Here is a 15,227-nt window from a genome sequence, read left to right on the forward strand (position 1 = left end):
GGACCAGAAAGACCCGACAGTTAGCCTCCGGCCTGCGGGAGACCCCAGCTGGGGCTGACTTTGGCTTGCACCCTGCCTGCCTCTCAGGCCCCCGCCCCTCACCTCTCTTTTCCTCGACTTTACCCTCGCAGGGCTCAGCCCCGCCCCCACCCCCCACCCCCGCGTCTTCGAAGAGTCCTCGGTCCGCAGCCTCTCAGGACCTGCCCCCGGATGCTTAGGGCCCACCCCCGTCCGGCCTCATCTGCCCTCCTCCCGTGGGCCCTGTCGTTCTTCACACACCTCGCCCCTCTCTACAGACCCGCTCCTTTATTCCGTTAACACAGCGCCAACCCCTCTCCTCGGAGACCCCATTCCCTCCCCTCCCAGTAACAAGCCGGGGCTTGGCCCACAGAGCTCGCCTCTCTCCAGCCTAGCCCACCCCGAAAGGCCTGCTCCTTTCCCCGAGGTCCCTGCTCTTCCCCTCCAGGACTCCTGGGGCCGCAGCTCCAACTTGTTTCTCACAGGCCCCACCTCCTTACCATCGAGGCCCCGCCCCTCGGCTAATCGTCCTCGCTCATTCGTCGAAAGTCCCGCCCCTCTCACTGCGCGGCAAGGCCGCGGCGGAGACTGGCCGAGCCTCTCACTTCCGGGCGCCTGAGTGCCCCGCCTCGCCCCGGCGGCCCAGAGCCACCATGGAGCGGCAGGTGAGGGAGCGGCCCGCGGTTCCCGTGGTCTTTGCAGCCCGGGCCGGGCCTGACCCTGCTGTGTCCCCTGCGCAGGTGCTGCTGAGCGAGCCCGAAGAGGCGGCGGCGCTGTACCGGGGCCTTAGCCGCCAGCCCGCGCTGAGCGCCGCCTGCCTGGGCCCGGAGGTCACCACGCAGTACGGCGGTTGTTACCGGACGGTGCACACTGGTGTGTGTATGGAGGGGAGTCGGTGGAGAGGAGGGGGGCGTGGAGGGCTAGCTGCCTGACAGTGCACACGGGTGTGTGGAGGAAGGCCGGGCTTGGAGAGTGTGGGTGTGGAACAGTGCATCAACAAGAGGTCTGTGCACACAGGTGTATGGGGGGGGGCTATTTGGGGTATTATGGGATGGTGCCCATGAGTGCAGAGTGTGGGCCTTGTAAGGGTCACCCCTGTCATCGTATCCCACATTTGCCCTCAAGATTCTAGGGTGGATGCTAGGAGCAGTAATTGTTTCTCTCCAAGACGTTGCCAGCCTAGGCTCTGGAGGCCTAGACTTGAGAGTTGTGGCCAAGTGTTGCACATCCTGCCCCCCAGAATATCTGGAGACAGACTGAGGGAGGTTGGGTAGGGGAGGGGGTAACCTGTGCTGGGACTGGTCAAGTTGAGCAGCCTCATGCCTCTCCTCGCAGAGTGGACCCAGAGGGACCTGGAACGCATGGAGAACATCCGATTCTGCCGCCAGTACCTGGTGTTCCATGATGCGGACTCAGTGGTGTTTGCAGGGCCTGCGGGCAACAGTGTGGAGACCCGGGGCGAGTAAGTTTGAGGGAGGAAGCTTATAGGCAAGGCCGCAGCCATCTGCAAGCCTTTTATGAATGCCCACCCTGTGCCTTGGTGTGGGTAGGGCCCAGAAGGGAAGCCAGGAGCCAGATCCCTGCCCCTTGGGAGCTCAGGTAGTCTCTAGTGACATGGTCATAAGCATTGGAGGCTTGCTCCAAACTTGGGCTGGGACTAGAGGCCCTGCCCCAGGGAAGAGAGGCAAGGCAGCTGCCATGGTAGGGCTAGAAGGGCTGCAGGGGCGGTTGTGGGCCAGAGCCTCAAGAATCTTGTCTAAGAGGTTGTGGCCAATAAGGGGACAGGATGGGCTATCACTGGGTGGGAGGTAATACTGACCTGCTCCCCTGTATCCTCCTCAGGCTGCTGAGCAGAGAATCTCCTTCAGGCACCATGAAAGCCGTGCTGCGCAAGGCTGGAGGCCCAGGCACTGGGGAGGAGAAGCAGTTTTTGGAGGTAAGTCTGCCTAGGACCACGTGGTGGGTAATTGGGGGCTCAGTCCCACAGGTAAGGCTCTGTTGGAGGACAGGCAACCTGACTCCCAGATGTCCTTAGGTTTGGGAGAAGAACCGGAAGCTCAAGAGCTTCAACCTGTCAGCGCTGGAGAAACATGGGCTGGTTTATGAGGATGGTGAGGCATCTGGCTGGTGAGCAGGCAGGGCGGACAGGAGGGGCAGCCATAGCCCAGGGCTCCCCCTGATCGGCCTTCCTTGCACCCAGACTGCTTTGGCTGCCTGTCCTGGTCGCACTCGGAGACACACTTATTATACGTGGCAGAGAAGAAGCGCCCCAAGGCTGAGTCCTTCTTTCAGACCAAAGCCTTGGACGTCAGTGGCAGCGATGACGAGGTGGCCAGGCTGAAGAAGCCAGACCAGGCCATTAAGGTGCTCATGGCCATGGCCAGTCCATGAAGGCCCCTCAGGGCAGCGCTGGGGTCCACTATGCTCTCTGCCCACACTGTGCCTATCAGAACCAGGGAGGTACTGGCTTCTAGGGGGCAGGGCCGTCTCCTGCAAGACAGGCTGGGCATTGAGTGTCTTGTGTTCTCAGGGGGATCAATTTTTATTTTACGAAGATTGGGGAGAAAACTTGGTTTCCAAAAGCACTCCTGTACTCTGTGTGCTGGATGTCGAGAGCGGCAACATCTCTGTGCTTGAGGGGGTCCCTGAGAGTGTGTCCCCTGGACAGGTTAGTGCTGACTTGGCCTACATCACTCCTGAAGTCTGGGGGCCCTGCCTGAGCTACTGTCCCTTGATCACACCTGTCCTGTGGTCTTGTTTACAGGCATTCTGGGCCCCTGGGGACACAGGTGTTGTGTTCGTGGGCTGGTGGCATGAGCCCTTCCGGCTGGGCATCCGCTTCTGCACCAATCGAAGGTGAGGACAATCGAAGGGGCAGGGCAGGGGGCCTTGCAGCTCAGACCGGCCTTGAAGCTGAGTGTCTCTCTGGTGGTTCCAGGTCAGCCCTGTACTATGTAGACCTCATCGGGGGGAAGTGTGGTAAGTGCTGGCACCCACCTGTGCTTCACTGACACACACCGGCCCTGGCAGCCTGCATGATGCTCGCATTTCTGTCTGGTCCAGAGCTCCTCTCGGATGACTCTCTGGCTGTCTCTTCTCCCCGGCTGAGCCCAGACCAATGTCGCGTCGTCTACCTGAGGTTCCCATCTCTGCTCCCCCATCAGCAGTGTGGCCAACTGTGCCTGGTGAGCTGGGGTTGGGGTGGGGGGAGGTCAGCAAGAGGAGGGGATGGTGGATGAGAGCTGGAGGGTCAGCTTCGTCTCCCCACGGGCCCCTCAGTGGACCTCCTGTCCTGGGTGCAGTGATGGTGTGAGTTTTGCCTTTCCTTCTCTCCAGGCAAGGCCTGGAGGCTGAGAGTGCTGTCATGGGGGCTCTGCACAATCAAGACTCACCACCTTGAGAGCATCCTCTGTCTACAAGAATGCTCCTCCCTTTGCTTCTCATCTGCGCGTGGCCAGACTCTGCAAGGGGCTGGGATATAGTGGGCAGTTACAGAGTCTCAGTCCTTGTAAAAGGGCCCCTAGTGAAAGTCAAAGGCCCCTCCAGACATCTGGTCCAGGTCACCAGAAAGGAGACACATCAAGCTTCTCTCAGGTCCTCCCCTCCCTGCCCTGAGGGCACGGCGAGTCCCCTGGTGAGCCTGACTGTTGTGTTCTGTTGCAGTATGACTGGTATACCAGGGTCACCTCCGTGGTGGTGGACGTTGTGCCTCGGCAGCTGGGAGGTAAGGGGTGTCGGCTGGGTGGGTGCCAAGGAGCATGCAGTTCTGTTTTCCTGCCATCTGTTATCCCTGCTCAGGGCCAGCCTCCTCAGCTCTTCCTGCCTGGGTTCCTTCTGAAGTCTCCCTGCTGCTGGGCCAGCCCCAGGTTCAGCCTCCACAGGGGGTGGGGCCATCACCATAGGGAATGGTTCTGATAGAAGGAAGTCATCTGGACCAAAGCTGAGATCAGAGTGGCCCAAGCTGGCTGAGGCTTGAGATTATTTCATTTGTGCTGCAGCCCATAGATTTATCTTGTTTTTCCAGTGGCTGCTTAAAGCCACTGCTCCTTTAAGGGGTCTCAGAAAGTACACTAGATTGGCAGGTCCTGCCCCAAGGGTGCTCATTCTCCCACTCCCAGCCCCCACCCCAGCGTTTGTCTAGTCCAAGCCCTTGAGGCAGCAGGGTCTCTGGGAGGGTGGCTCTTGGCTGACAAGCTCCAGTCACAGTTTCGGGAGCTCACAACTCTGCTTGGGATCCCAGACTATCCCAAGGACGTGAGGGGGTGAGTCTCTTGTTTTCTTAGGCCGCCTGGTCAGTTCCAGGAGTCAAGGACAAGGGATGGCCTCCTTTTCCTGTCTTTGGGTTACAGGGATGCAGCAGTGGGGACCCGGTCTGAATCCTAGCTCTGCCCCTTATTAGCTGTGTGTTCTTGGACAGTATCCTGACCCCCTGAGCTTCCATTTATTTATGTGAGGAGGAGGTGGTTGTTCCTGCCTTCTTTGTAGGATTGCAGTGAGGGGTAAATGAGTGATGATGTTAGAGGGTAGGATTTATTCAGGCCCGAGTGCCAGGTACTCTAAGTACGGTTAGAGACAGACAGATGTCTTGGTTACAGCACCTGCTGCCTCCCAGCGGCCCATAAGAGCAGCTCAGAGGAATGCCAGTGCATTCAGTTTCTCTCAGAAGCTCTTCAGCTCCACCTCTTCTGGGCCCTCAGAGGCTTCTGCCCTTCAGCCCCCTCTTCAGGCAGCTCCTCATTGCCTAGGGTACCCCCATGTATGTGGCTGCTGTTCTGTCACAGTTCTGGGGCCCCAGGTGAATTCCCCAGCAACGCGGCCTGCCTCATAGTCTGGACACACACACACACACACACACACACACACAACCTCCACTCCTGGACGTGGCCCCCAGCTCTCTGCCTTTGCAGAGAACTTCTCTGGGATCTACTGCAGCCTTCTGCCTCTGGGATGCTGGTCGGCTGACAGCCAGAGAGTGGTTTTCGACTCGGCTCAGCGCAGCCGGCAGGTGAGGAGCCCTGACTGTGTTGAGAAGCAGCCCTCGACCAACGCTCAGGAGCTGTGGGCCTGGGACATAGCACACACACACTGCCAGGTGGACCGCCCAGCTCACAGGTCTCCCTGGCCCCTTAAGGCCCTGCCTGCCCCTGTCCTGGACTCATTTTTCCTTGAGGGGGCTAGCTGCCCTGGTACCCCACAACAGAGCCCTTGGCCCTTTCTCCTGAGGCAGAGATGCAAAGCCCCCACCCTCAGCATTTCCATGTGGTGGGCAAGGGGGCTGCCACTGGGGCGGGCCCCTGAACACCATACGGGGAGCTGATGGAGATGGGACAGCAGCTTTCTCCCAGGGATTGGGTGGGGACACCACAGTGTGCCAGACTCCTTGGGGGTTAGATATCGTTTGGTCCTCAGGGTAGCTCTAAAGAGCTCAAAGGCATTCCTTATCTTGCCCAGGGTCACTTAGCAAATTGTGATGGAACTGGGATTTGAACCCAGGCCCTCAGGCCACTCCCTACTGCACTGAGTAGCTATCACCATAGTCACTCACAGCTCTGGCCTTGGCCCAAGGGTCCCCAAGAGGGTAGAGAGGTGGTGGGGGCAGGACCCATAGGGCTCTTGGATGTGGTACCACACGTGGTCTCCTCTCTGCTTCAGGACCTGTTTGCTGTGGACACCCAGATGGGCGGTGTGACCTCTCTGACAGCTGGTGAGCAGGGCTGGCGAGTGGGCCAGCCAGGCCAGGGGTGGGACTGGAGCTCAAGCATGTGGGGCAGCCACATGCTGACTCTGCACCACTGACTCTGCACCACTCTGCACTCTCGGCCACTCTGCACCACTGACTGTCCCACAGCCTTTACTGACAGTCTTGTGAGGACCCTGCCTATGCAGGACCCTTACTCAGCCAGCAGACTGCCTCCTGGCTCTGCTCTGCTCCCTGTGTCCTGGCACTGCCTCAGCACGGCCCCCACCCTACTTCTCAAAGCCACAAAATTCTCTCTTGCCAAGATCTGCCAGAGTCATCCTTCCCCCTCGCCAAACCTCAGGCAGAGGCACCTCTGCCAACACAGGGCGCAGAACCCCTGGGTTGGCTCCCTCATCTTCCTGTTACCCAGGCCTGCTGATTCTGCCCCTAAAGTGTTTTTGAGTCCTCCACCTGCCCTGGCTGTACTCACTCCTCCACAAAGCTACCGAAGGATTGTTCCCAAACTGCATCTCATTGTATAGTACCTGCTTAGGAATCTTAATCTCCTTGGTCCCCACTGCCTAGAATTAGCACCTCCCCCACCAGCCTCCTGGGCCTGGCTGCCACCCCTGCAGACTGCAGTCATCAGGTGGTGGGTGGATGTGCCATGTGGTCTGGTGTGTCCCCAGATCTGGCAGTCCCAGGGCACAACCAGCGCCTGCTGGATGAATGGACTGTGAAGAAGGCTCACCCAGAGCTGTGTGCAGTTGTCTGTGACAGTCCCTCTGTGGGCATCCCTTTGCTTCCCAGGGAATAAGGGGCACCTCACTATAAAGCCTCCAGCCTGGGACTCTGGCTCTGCAGGGAGTGGGTGGGAATAGTGGTGGCATCTGCCTTTTCCAGGGGGGTCAGGTGGAAGCTGGAAGCTGCTCACAGTTGACCGGGACCTCATGGTGGCACAGTTCTCCACGCCCAGCCTACCCCCATGCCTGGTGAGTGTTGGTGGGCCCCGGGCCAGGAGGCAGGGATTCTGTGCAGGCAGAGTTCCCCAGGTCAGGGAACTGGCCCGAGTCTGACTGTGGCTGGTCAGCATGTGAGAGGCCAAGGTGTGGACCCAGCCCAGTATAGTCCACGAGGGTCTGGCACTATGGGGAGAAACTACTGGGTTAAGGTTTGCTCTGTTCAGAACAGGGTGCCTGGGAAAGTGCTCAGTCCTCTAGCATAACAGCCTAGAAGCTGAGGAGGGAGGGGTACATATGTGTGGTTATGTGAGTACCTGTGTATATACCAGCTCATGACAGGAGTCCATGCTGTACCCTCTGGAGGTGGGCAGATGGCCCAGTATAATGAGAGCTGCCCACTCTCACACTGGTGGAAAGGCAGGGAGGCAGCCAGGCCACCTGTGACACACTCTTTCCCTTTGGCAGAAAGTTGGGTTCCTGCCTCCTGAGGGGAAGGAGCAGGCGGTATCATGGGTGTCCCTGGAGGAGGCCGAGCCCATTCCTGAAATCTCCTGGAGCATCCGGGTACTACAGCCACCCCCAGAGCAAGAGCATGTGCAGTATGGTGAGCTGGGCAGGGGCAGAGGGGCACCTTCTCCAAGTTCCCCAGCACATAGTGTCTGTGGTCACCTTTCCCATCTCCTGTCTCACATTTTGGGATTTTTTGAGATGACCTCTAAGAGATTTTTTTTTCCTCTTGTGGATGGTCATGGGGAGTAGTGTCCAGGCATCTGAGTACCTACTCTGGGTATCAGAGCTGGGCATCACCAGGCCAGATCATCTGCGGTGAGATAACGGAGCCCAAAGAAGACAGGCCTATGTAAGGCCTCTGTGACCACACCTCCTCCAGAATGTTGCCCCTGCAGAGACTGGGACTCCCTGACTAGGGCAGAAGGAGCATGAGCGTCCTGGGGTCCATGTGTCACAGTGTGGGCTACCTTGGCCAGGTCTCTTGTTTCAGAGGTCAGCTGCAGACCTGCAGCTACAGCTGAGGCCTTGGCTGGGGAAGCCCCTCGGCAGTAGAACTGGCTCTGCTGATTGCTGCTTTTTCCCTGCAGCTGGCCTTGACTTTGAAGCAATCCTTCTGCAGCCCAGCGACCCTCCAGACAAGACCCAGGTGCCCATGGTGGTCATGCCCCACGGTAGGCAACTGGCCTAAGAGCCCCTGCCCTTCCACAATCCCTCCTAGCTGGCTCTTTCACCTTCTCTCTGTTCCCTATCTGCAGGGGGACCCCATTCATCCTTTGTCACTGCCTGGATGCTGCTCCCAGCCATGCTTTGCAAGATGGGCTTTGCAGTACTACTAGGTGAGGGAGCAGGGTGCCGCAGCTCTGGTAGAGCTGTGGGGTGGTGGTGATGGTGTGGGCCTGGTCTGTACAAGCACTGCGGGTACCACCCTAGTCTCCAGGCCTCTGCAGCCTGGACCTGGTAATCACTATCAGAAACTGCCCTGGCCAGTCTCTGGCTCCCTGGCGTGGTGATAACATGAACTAACTTGTGACTGCCATGGAAAGGGTGTGTGGTCACTGGGCAGTCTCAAATCTCTTGGCCTCTTCCCCTTGAGTCTGGTGCAGCTAGCCTCAAGGCCTACTTCACATATAGGTGAAAGGGCGCTGGGAAGGTCACTTGACCACCCTGTCTGGTCCCTCCCTGGCCTCCAGTGAACTATCGTGGCTCCACGGGCTTTGGCCAGGACAGCATCCTCTCCCTCCCCGGCAATGTGGGCCACCAGGATGTGAAGGATGTCCAGGTAGCAGGGGCTGGGGCTTCTGGACAGGCTGGGGGTGTGGCTCCATTCAGCTGGGCAGGCAGCTGGCTGCAGCATGATCTGCCCACCCTGTAGTTTGCAGTAGAGCAGGTGCTCCAGGAGGAACACTTTGACGCAGGCCGTGTGGCCCTTATGGGTGGTTCCCATGGTGGCTTCCTGTCCTGCCACCTGATTGGTCAGTACCCGGAGACCTACGGCGCCTGCGTGGTGCGGAACCCTGTGATCAACATTGCCTCCATGATGGGCTCCACTGACATCCCTGACTGGTGGGTGTGCCCAGAGGTCCCCCCCCTTCTCCCCCCCACTCCATACCCTCATGGAGCTCCCGCAGGCCCCAGAGCTCCTGGGCCTGCATCATCTCAGTGTCTTGTAGGTGCGTGGTGGAAGCTGGCTTCCCCTACAGCAGCAACTGCCTGCCAGACCTCAACATGTGGGCTGAGATGCTGGACAAGTCGCCCATCAAGTACACCCCTCAGGTACGCAGCCCTCCCCCTGCCCAGTGCACCACCAATCTGCCCAGAGTCCCGGGCCCTGCTCACCTCCGCTCCCCACATACCTAGGTGAAGACACCAGTGTTACTGATGCTGGGCCAGGAGGACCGGCGTGTGCCCTTCAAGCAGGGCATGGAGTATTACCGTGCCCTCAAGGCCCGAAATGTGCCCGTTCGGTGAGTACAGCAAGACAGCCCTGGCAGCTGGTGGGCAGGTGAGCAGGGAAGGATCCTCAATCCTCAAACATTGCTGCCCAACCCTTACAGGCTCCTGCTCTATCCCAAAAGCACCCATGCACTATCAGAGGTGGAGGTGGAATCAGACAGCTTCATGAATGCTGCGCTCTGGCTGTGCACGCACTTGGGCAACTGAAGCCCTACCACTCTGCATGAGCTGGCTGACATATGCCACACTTGGCTCTTGGAGAGCCCCAGGGTCTGGCAGAGCGGCAAGAGGCTTCCTGGGCTCTGGACTTCATGGATGGGTGAGCCGAGGAATGTAGGCTATATGCTCATAATAAATGAGGACACAGAGTCTAGTTCCTGCTGGTAGTTTGTACCAAGCCACCCCTAACCCCAGCCCCACCCTTGGGGTTCAGAGACCGTAGGCCCTGGGTGTGGTAGCCATAAGGACGGCATCTACTTCCAGCGTGAGAGGGGAGGGGACAGCGAGAGGCTCAGCTGCTGCCTGTCCTGGCCAAGTAGGACTCCACCAGGCTAGCTCCCTCTGCTGCAGCCCCTTCTGTTAGAAACTGCCGTACACCACCCTTCTCCTCCCAGCAGTTTATTTAGGGGACTAGTGAGGCCCTGCCATTCACAGCACCCACAGGCTAAGGCAGTGCTAGGGTCAGATCGCCCAGTCCAAATTGTGTTGGACTCAGCCACTCAGGCCCTAAGGAGGAGTTGCCAATTCATTCCCTAGAAGCAAAGGCTAAGAAGCACCCTGCACTGGCATAAAGAGGAAAGGTGGCTTTATGTCTGACAGAAAGCTTCGTCCTCCCCAAGGCCCACAGGATTGAGGCTGGGACTAGCCCAGCCTCATGACCTTGTGAATCCAGTCCACAAACACAGAGACACGCATGAAGATGGATGGCCAGCGGGGCCGTGCGCACACTCGGTTGGGGATTATAATTCCCTCCAGGACCCAGCAGTCGTGAGTAAAGCAGGCAAGTGGGCCCCCGTAGTCACCCTGGTAGGTGCAAGAACTGGTGAGGGCCTGGACCATGGTAGAGCCTAGACCCCTTGGGGGTGAAGCAGTACATTTTCAGCTTGCCAGGGGCCCTGCCACTGACCTCACAGGCTCCAACAGGGGCCAACAGTCCTTCAGTGCACATCTCACTCTCGCGTACGCGACCTCGGTGCTTGATGTTACATTCCCGGTTGGAGATGACATTGAGGGAGGCTATGTTCAGGACCGTGTTGTCCCCTGTACCTACAGTGAAGGGAATGGGAAGAAGGAGAGGGTCTGTGGGTAGGATCCAAGGCTGGGCCTCTTGGCCTGGAGCAGTCCATGCCCCTGCAGTGTACTCTTACCTTTGGTCTCGCCCCAGCCTGCGATCTCACACTTGGTGCCTGGAGGCACCACATACCACTCAGGGGGCAGGCAGATCAGGGCCACACGCTGGTTCAGGGTCACAGGTCTTTAGCAAGAATGACGGCATTCAGGGTCTGAGGCCACAAGGCCCAGCCCCACCTCACACCCTCTTGACTTGTCACACACCTCTCCAGCTTGAGCAGAACAAGCTGGGAGCCAGAGGGCCCGCAGACCATCTTGGCCATTGAGATGCGCTGCAGGCCTGGCTCCCCGGGCTGTGGGTCCGGGAACAGGGTGCCTAGCCACACCTCATAGCCAGTGAGAGGCCCATGGCTGAGAGAGAAGCTCTGCTACATCAGTTGAGACTCATAGTCTGCTGCCCAACACTCACCCATTGGCTTGCCTAGGGAAGGTGGCTAAGGGGGAGAGGAAGGCAGGGGATTGGGACTGGGTCCCCAAACCCAAGGAAGGCTCACCAAGAGGAGAAGCACTGCCGGGCAGTCAGAACCCACTGCTCTTTCACTAGGGAACCTCCGCAGAAGTGCTGGCCCTGCCTGGAGGAGTGCAGGTTAGGAAACAGTCCTGAGACACAGAGACACAGGCTGGACCTGCCATGTCTTGGCTAGGATCTGTGAGGCTGGGGCAGGTTCCTGCCCCGCTACTGGCACAAGCACAAAGGATGTAGCGTCAGCCCCTGTCTTGGAGAATCAGGCAGTTGTGCCTCACCGGTTGCGCAAGCTGACTGTCCAGGGTGAGTTCCCAGGCTGGCCGCCCACCACACGCAGCTTGGAGCGCCGTGGGTCCAGGCGGGTCACTCTCTTGCCACACTTCTCAAACAGCACCTGGTCTGGGGGATAGAATGTGCTGGATGAAACCCCGGACTGGATGGAGATGGGGGGCAAAGGGACCACGACGCATGCCTGGCCCAAGTCCGTACCTGGGGGCTCCAGGATGGATGGCGGTTGGTCATCATCTGAAAGACCCAAGTTCAACCGCGTTAAGGGAGCCAGCCTTTGGCGGTGGAGGCTAGGGGCGGGGCCCCGGGGCTGTGTCGCCGGTGCTCACCGCAGCGCCGCAGTGCACAGTAGTCGAACGGAGTCCCCGGATCCGTGGTGTAGCACCAGGGCCCGTGACTGTCCCCGTCTGGGTTCCTGCAGAAGTTCTCCTCCAGTGGTGCGTGTGGGGTGGAGGTGGGTGTGAACCTAGGCGGGAGGGGGAGCAAAATCAAAGCAGGGTAATCCCAAGCCCTCGCAAGCCTCCAGTTGGAGAGCCGAGGCATGCCGCCCTAGGGTTAGTCCCGGGCGGGGCCTGTGGCCTCGGTCTGGGAGGCGCCAGGCGCGCTGGCGGACTTACTGCGGCTTGTGCGGCGTCCCCGCGGACCAGCGCTGACACCGGACGCCCTTTCGGGTCTTGCTGACCGAGCCGCGGTACAGTTCCCCCGCGCCGTGGTAGCAGTCTGCGGCGGGCGGACGGGGGCGACCGTCAGCCGGTTCTCGCCCCAGCCCTCCGGCTCTGTGCCTCCACCCGCAGCTCAGGCCTTACCCTCGGGCCGCACGTCGTCGGTGCAGCGCCGGATCTGATAGCAGAAGGCCACGCGCATGCCAGGCCGCGATGTGAAGCACCAGGGCGCCTCCGATCCGTCGGGGTTCCGACAGAAGTTCTCCCGAAGGTCCCTGAGCAAGCACGCAGCTCAGCCCGGGTGGGTCCCAGGTCATGGGCTGGCCAGCCCGGCTGGGCGGGAGCCCAGCCTCCAGCTCCTCCCCAAGCCCCGCCTTCTTTCAAGCCCCGCCCGGGACCCCCCTCAGGTCCCACCCGCAGGAGTACTAGGCTCCCAGCGGCGGCCAGCCAACTCACTTGCACGCATACTTTTCCGGCGCAAAGCGATGCTGATGCGGATGCTGCGCGTCCCAACGCTGGCAGGGCACGCCCGCGGCGGTGGTGTTGACCGTGCCCCGGTAGCCCTCGCCTTTCCCGCGGAAGCAATTGAGCGTCGCGGCGTCCCGGCGCGGCTGTGCCTCGGACCCTTGGATGGACCGAGGCCGGTCGGAGCCCGAGTCGGAGGTGAGACCGGGGCTGGGGCGGAGCCCCACTGTCGTTGGGCCACCGCCGGGTCACGCCCAGCCCCTCCTCTAGTCCCAGCCAGGCCACGCCCCCACGTGTCCCAGGTGCCCTCCCACGCCCCGCCCCCGCGCTCTACCGCAGCGGGGGAGGTCGCAGAACTCTCGCTTCATCTGCGGGTCCGCGGTATAGCACCAGGGCCGCTCCGAGCCGTCCGGATTCCGGCAATAGTTGTCGTCCAGACTTTTGTCCAGGAACCTAGAGGCGGTAGCCGGGCCTGAACAAGAGCCTGGGACTCGGGCCCTGTCTGGCCCCAACCAACTATGTGCTACCTTACATCGCCCCGCCCCTGGAGTCCTGGGCCCTCCCCTTGCCCGCCCTCCTCCTGCCGAGCCCGCCCACGCGTACTTGCGGGGCTCGAAAGGGTGAGGGTGCGGGTGCTGCAGGTCCCAGCGCTGACACTCGCGTCCTGACTCCGTGCGGTCCACTGAGCCGCGGTAATCCTCGCCATTGCACCAAAGGCAAGCGGCTGGAGACACAGGGCCGATGGGTTCGTGGACGGGCGTGGGCATGCTCCTCCCGCCCCAGGCTTGACCCGGAGCTGCTTACCCTCCCGGCAGGACTTAATGCCGCAGCTCTGGAAGCGCACGGCAGGGTCTGTTGTGTAGCACCAGGGACCTCCGGGGTCCCTGTCCGGGTTGCGGCAGAAGTTGTCCTCCAAGCCATTTCGAAGTGTGGGTGTGTACCTGTGAGAGTAGCAATACAGTGCGTACTGGGGGCAGGCGCCAGGCCGGCAGGGACAGAGGGGAGCTGCAGTCTGTCTCACTTGTGGTCATTGGGGAACCTGTGGCTCCAGCGCTGGCAGGGTAGGCCACCCATGGTGATGGCCACGGTGCCCCGGTACTCGACCCCATTGTCCATGATGCAAGTCCGAACATAGACTGGGAGCAAAAGACCCAGGATCAACAAGGCCTGAGACCCCAGCAGCCCTCTCCCCAGCCCGCCCTTCTCTGCAGCCACTCACTCACTTTTCTTTTGGAAGAGATCGCAGCGCCTGGAACGCTGCAGCCGTGTATGAGCTGAGTGCTGGGTCCATGGCAGCAACTGGCAACCATGGCTGCTCACATTGTAGTGGAAGGCCCTGGGAGGAGGAGCCACAGGGTAACTCAGTGCCCAGGTTCCCCTACCTCCAGTCTTATCTAGGTCCTGTGGCCACTCACCTGCAGTCCAGTAGGGGCCCACAAATCCCTGCACATTCTTCAGCATTTGCCACATCTTCTTGCCAAGGCCTGGGCCCCACTGCGTGTAGCAGATGTTGCAGCTCCGTACCCCGGAGCACCTGGAAGTCATTCAAGGGCGAGCGCTGCCCTGCAGCGTGGGCATGCATGTCAGCACATGTATATCAGCACGTGCACAATTTATTCATTCAGGGGATCAAACTACAAGGCCTCTGGAGTGGACCCTGTCAGCCCATTCAAGGGTCAGACCCCTGTACTGGGTGGGAGAAGCAGGCCCAGACATGATAGTTATCACTAGTGCACCTGTTTAGTGGGCAAGGCACTAGGCTCAGCTGTAAAACATATACTCTGAGAGCAGTGGGTGATGGTGCTTGCCCCATGGAGCTTATCCCATCTCATTTCTCAGATGAGAATGAGAAGGCTCAGAGCTACCTTATTTTTTTTTTTTTTAAGATTTATTTATTTATTGATTGATTGATTGCTATGTTGGGTCTTCGTTTCTGTGCGAGGGCTTTCTCCAGTTGCGGCGAGCGGGGGCCACTCTTCATCGCGGTGCGCGGACCTCTCACTATCACTGCCTCTCTTGTTGCGGAGCACAGGCTCCAGACGCGCAGGCTCAGTAGTTGTGGCTCACGGGCCTAGTTGCTCTGCGGCATGTGGGATCTTCCCAGACCAGGGCGCGAACCCGTGTTCCCCGCATTAGCAGGCAGATTCTCAACCACTGCGCCACCAGGGAAGCCCAGAGCTACCTTATTAACCATGCAGAAGCCCAACCCAAGCATTCTGACTCCAAGTCTAGGCTCTCACTAGCATAAGGGCATATGCTAAGTTAGAGAATTAGATCTGGCTCATAAGGGATAACTGCCTGCACGTGTGCCTGCATCTGTGTGGTCCTAATACTGCCTCAATGCTACAGCAGACGTTTTAACGCAGGCCTGAATAGGCAATGTGTTTATGTGTTCCTGGGGCTGCCCAGCTCTGCGAAAGAAGCCAAGGTCACTCGCTGCTCCATGCCCAATAGGAAAGTAAGTTCCGGGCTCAAAGAGCGGGATGGGCCTGGGGCCAAACCCTTTCTGAACGCAGATGGGGATCAGGGCTGAGGGGAAGGGCACTCACCAGGGGCCCCTGAGAACCCCGTCAGAAGCAGCAGGAGTGGGAGCCACCCCATCCTCCTAGCTGGAGGCTGCACTGTGACCCACCACAGCCCCATCCGGGAAGTTGTGAAACCTGTCCCTACGGGATTGGGTGGCTCTGTCTCCACACCCCCACTCTAGACTTGCTGGGGCCTGACCTGAGACCCAGTGGCAGGAATGGAGGTGGCGCCAGGCCTCAGGCCCTATAGGTGAGGTACAAGGGTCCTCACTCTGGCACAGTTAGCCCCCCGAGAGGCCTCCCTATGTAGTGGGCAGTGTTGGAAAGGTTCAGTGGGGACACTTGAGG

The 15,227-nt window shown here is 59.8% G+C and overlaps 2 protein-coding genes across 2 annotated transcripts; one reads left to right on the plus strand and one right to left on the minus strand.

The window, feature by feature from the left end:
- Window positions 1–540: 540 nt before the first annotated feature.
- APEH (acylaminoacyl-peptide hydrolase) lies at window positions 541–9,495 on the plus strand. The gene is made up of 22 exons (XM_036868526.1): window positions 541–683; window positions 759–891; window positions 1,354–1,480; window positions 1,861–1,954; window positions 2,054–2,129; window positions 2,219–2,382; window positions 2,549–2,686; window positions 2,783–2,874; window positions 2,957–2,997; window positions 3,082–3,203; window positions 3,682–3,742; window positions 4,926–5,023; window positions 5,671–5,722; window positions 6,602–6,690; window positions 7,126–7,264; window positions 7,758–7,841; window positions 7,926–8,006; window positions 8,361–8,449; window positions 8,543–8,733; window positions 8,841–8,943; window positions 9,028–9,134; window positions 9,225–9,495. The coding sequence occupies exons 1-22, from the start codon at window positions 672–674 to the stop codon at window positions 9,328–9,330; spliced, it is 2,199 nt and encodes a 732-aa protein (XP_036724421.1). The 5' UTR covers window positions 541–671; the 3' UTR covers window positions 9,331–9,495.
- Window positions 9,496–9,911: 416 nt separating this feature from the next.
- Window positions 9,912–14,997, minus strand: MST1 (macrophage stimulating 1). Its single transcript, XM_036867812.1, has 18 exons — window positions 14,904–14,997; window positions 13,770–13,917; window positions 13,578–13,690; window positions 13,376–13,490; window positions 13,159–13,295; window positions 12,958–13,078; window positions 12,689–12,807; window positions 12,346–12,514; window positions 12,034–12,164; window positions 11,845–11,947; window positions 11,557–11,693; window positions 11,429–11,464; window positions 11,218–11,338; window positions 10,968–11,045; window positions 10,678–10,824; window positions 10,491–10,597; window positions 10,250–10,389; window positions 9,912–10,146 (listed from the first exon to the last, which is right to left on the minus strand). Exons 1-18 carry the CDS (start codon window positions 14,995–14,997, stop codon window positions 9,985–9,987), a joined length of 2,178 nt encoding a protein of 725 aa, XP_036723707.1. The 3' UTR covers window positions 9,912–9,984.
- Window positions 14,998–15,227: the final 230 nt, after the last annotated feature.

The sequence above is a fragment of the Balaenoptera musculus genome, chromosome 11, assembly GCF_009873245.2.
Source record: "Balaenoptera musculus isolate JJ_BM4_2016_0621 chromosome 11, mBalMus1.pri.v3, whole genome shotgun sequence".
Taxonomy (NCBI): domain Eukaryota; kingdom Metazoa; phylum Chordata; class Mammalia; order Artiodactyla; family Balaenopteridae; genus Balaenoptera; species Balaenoptera musculus.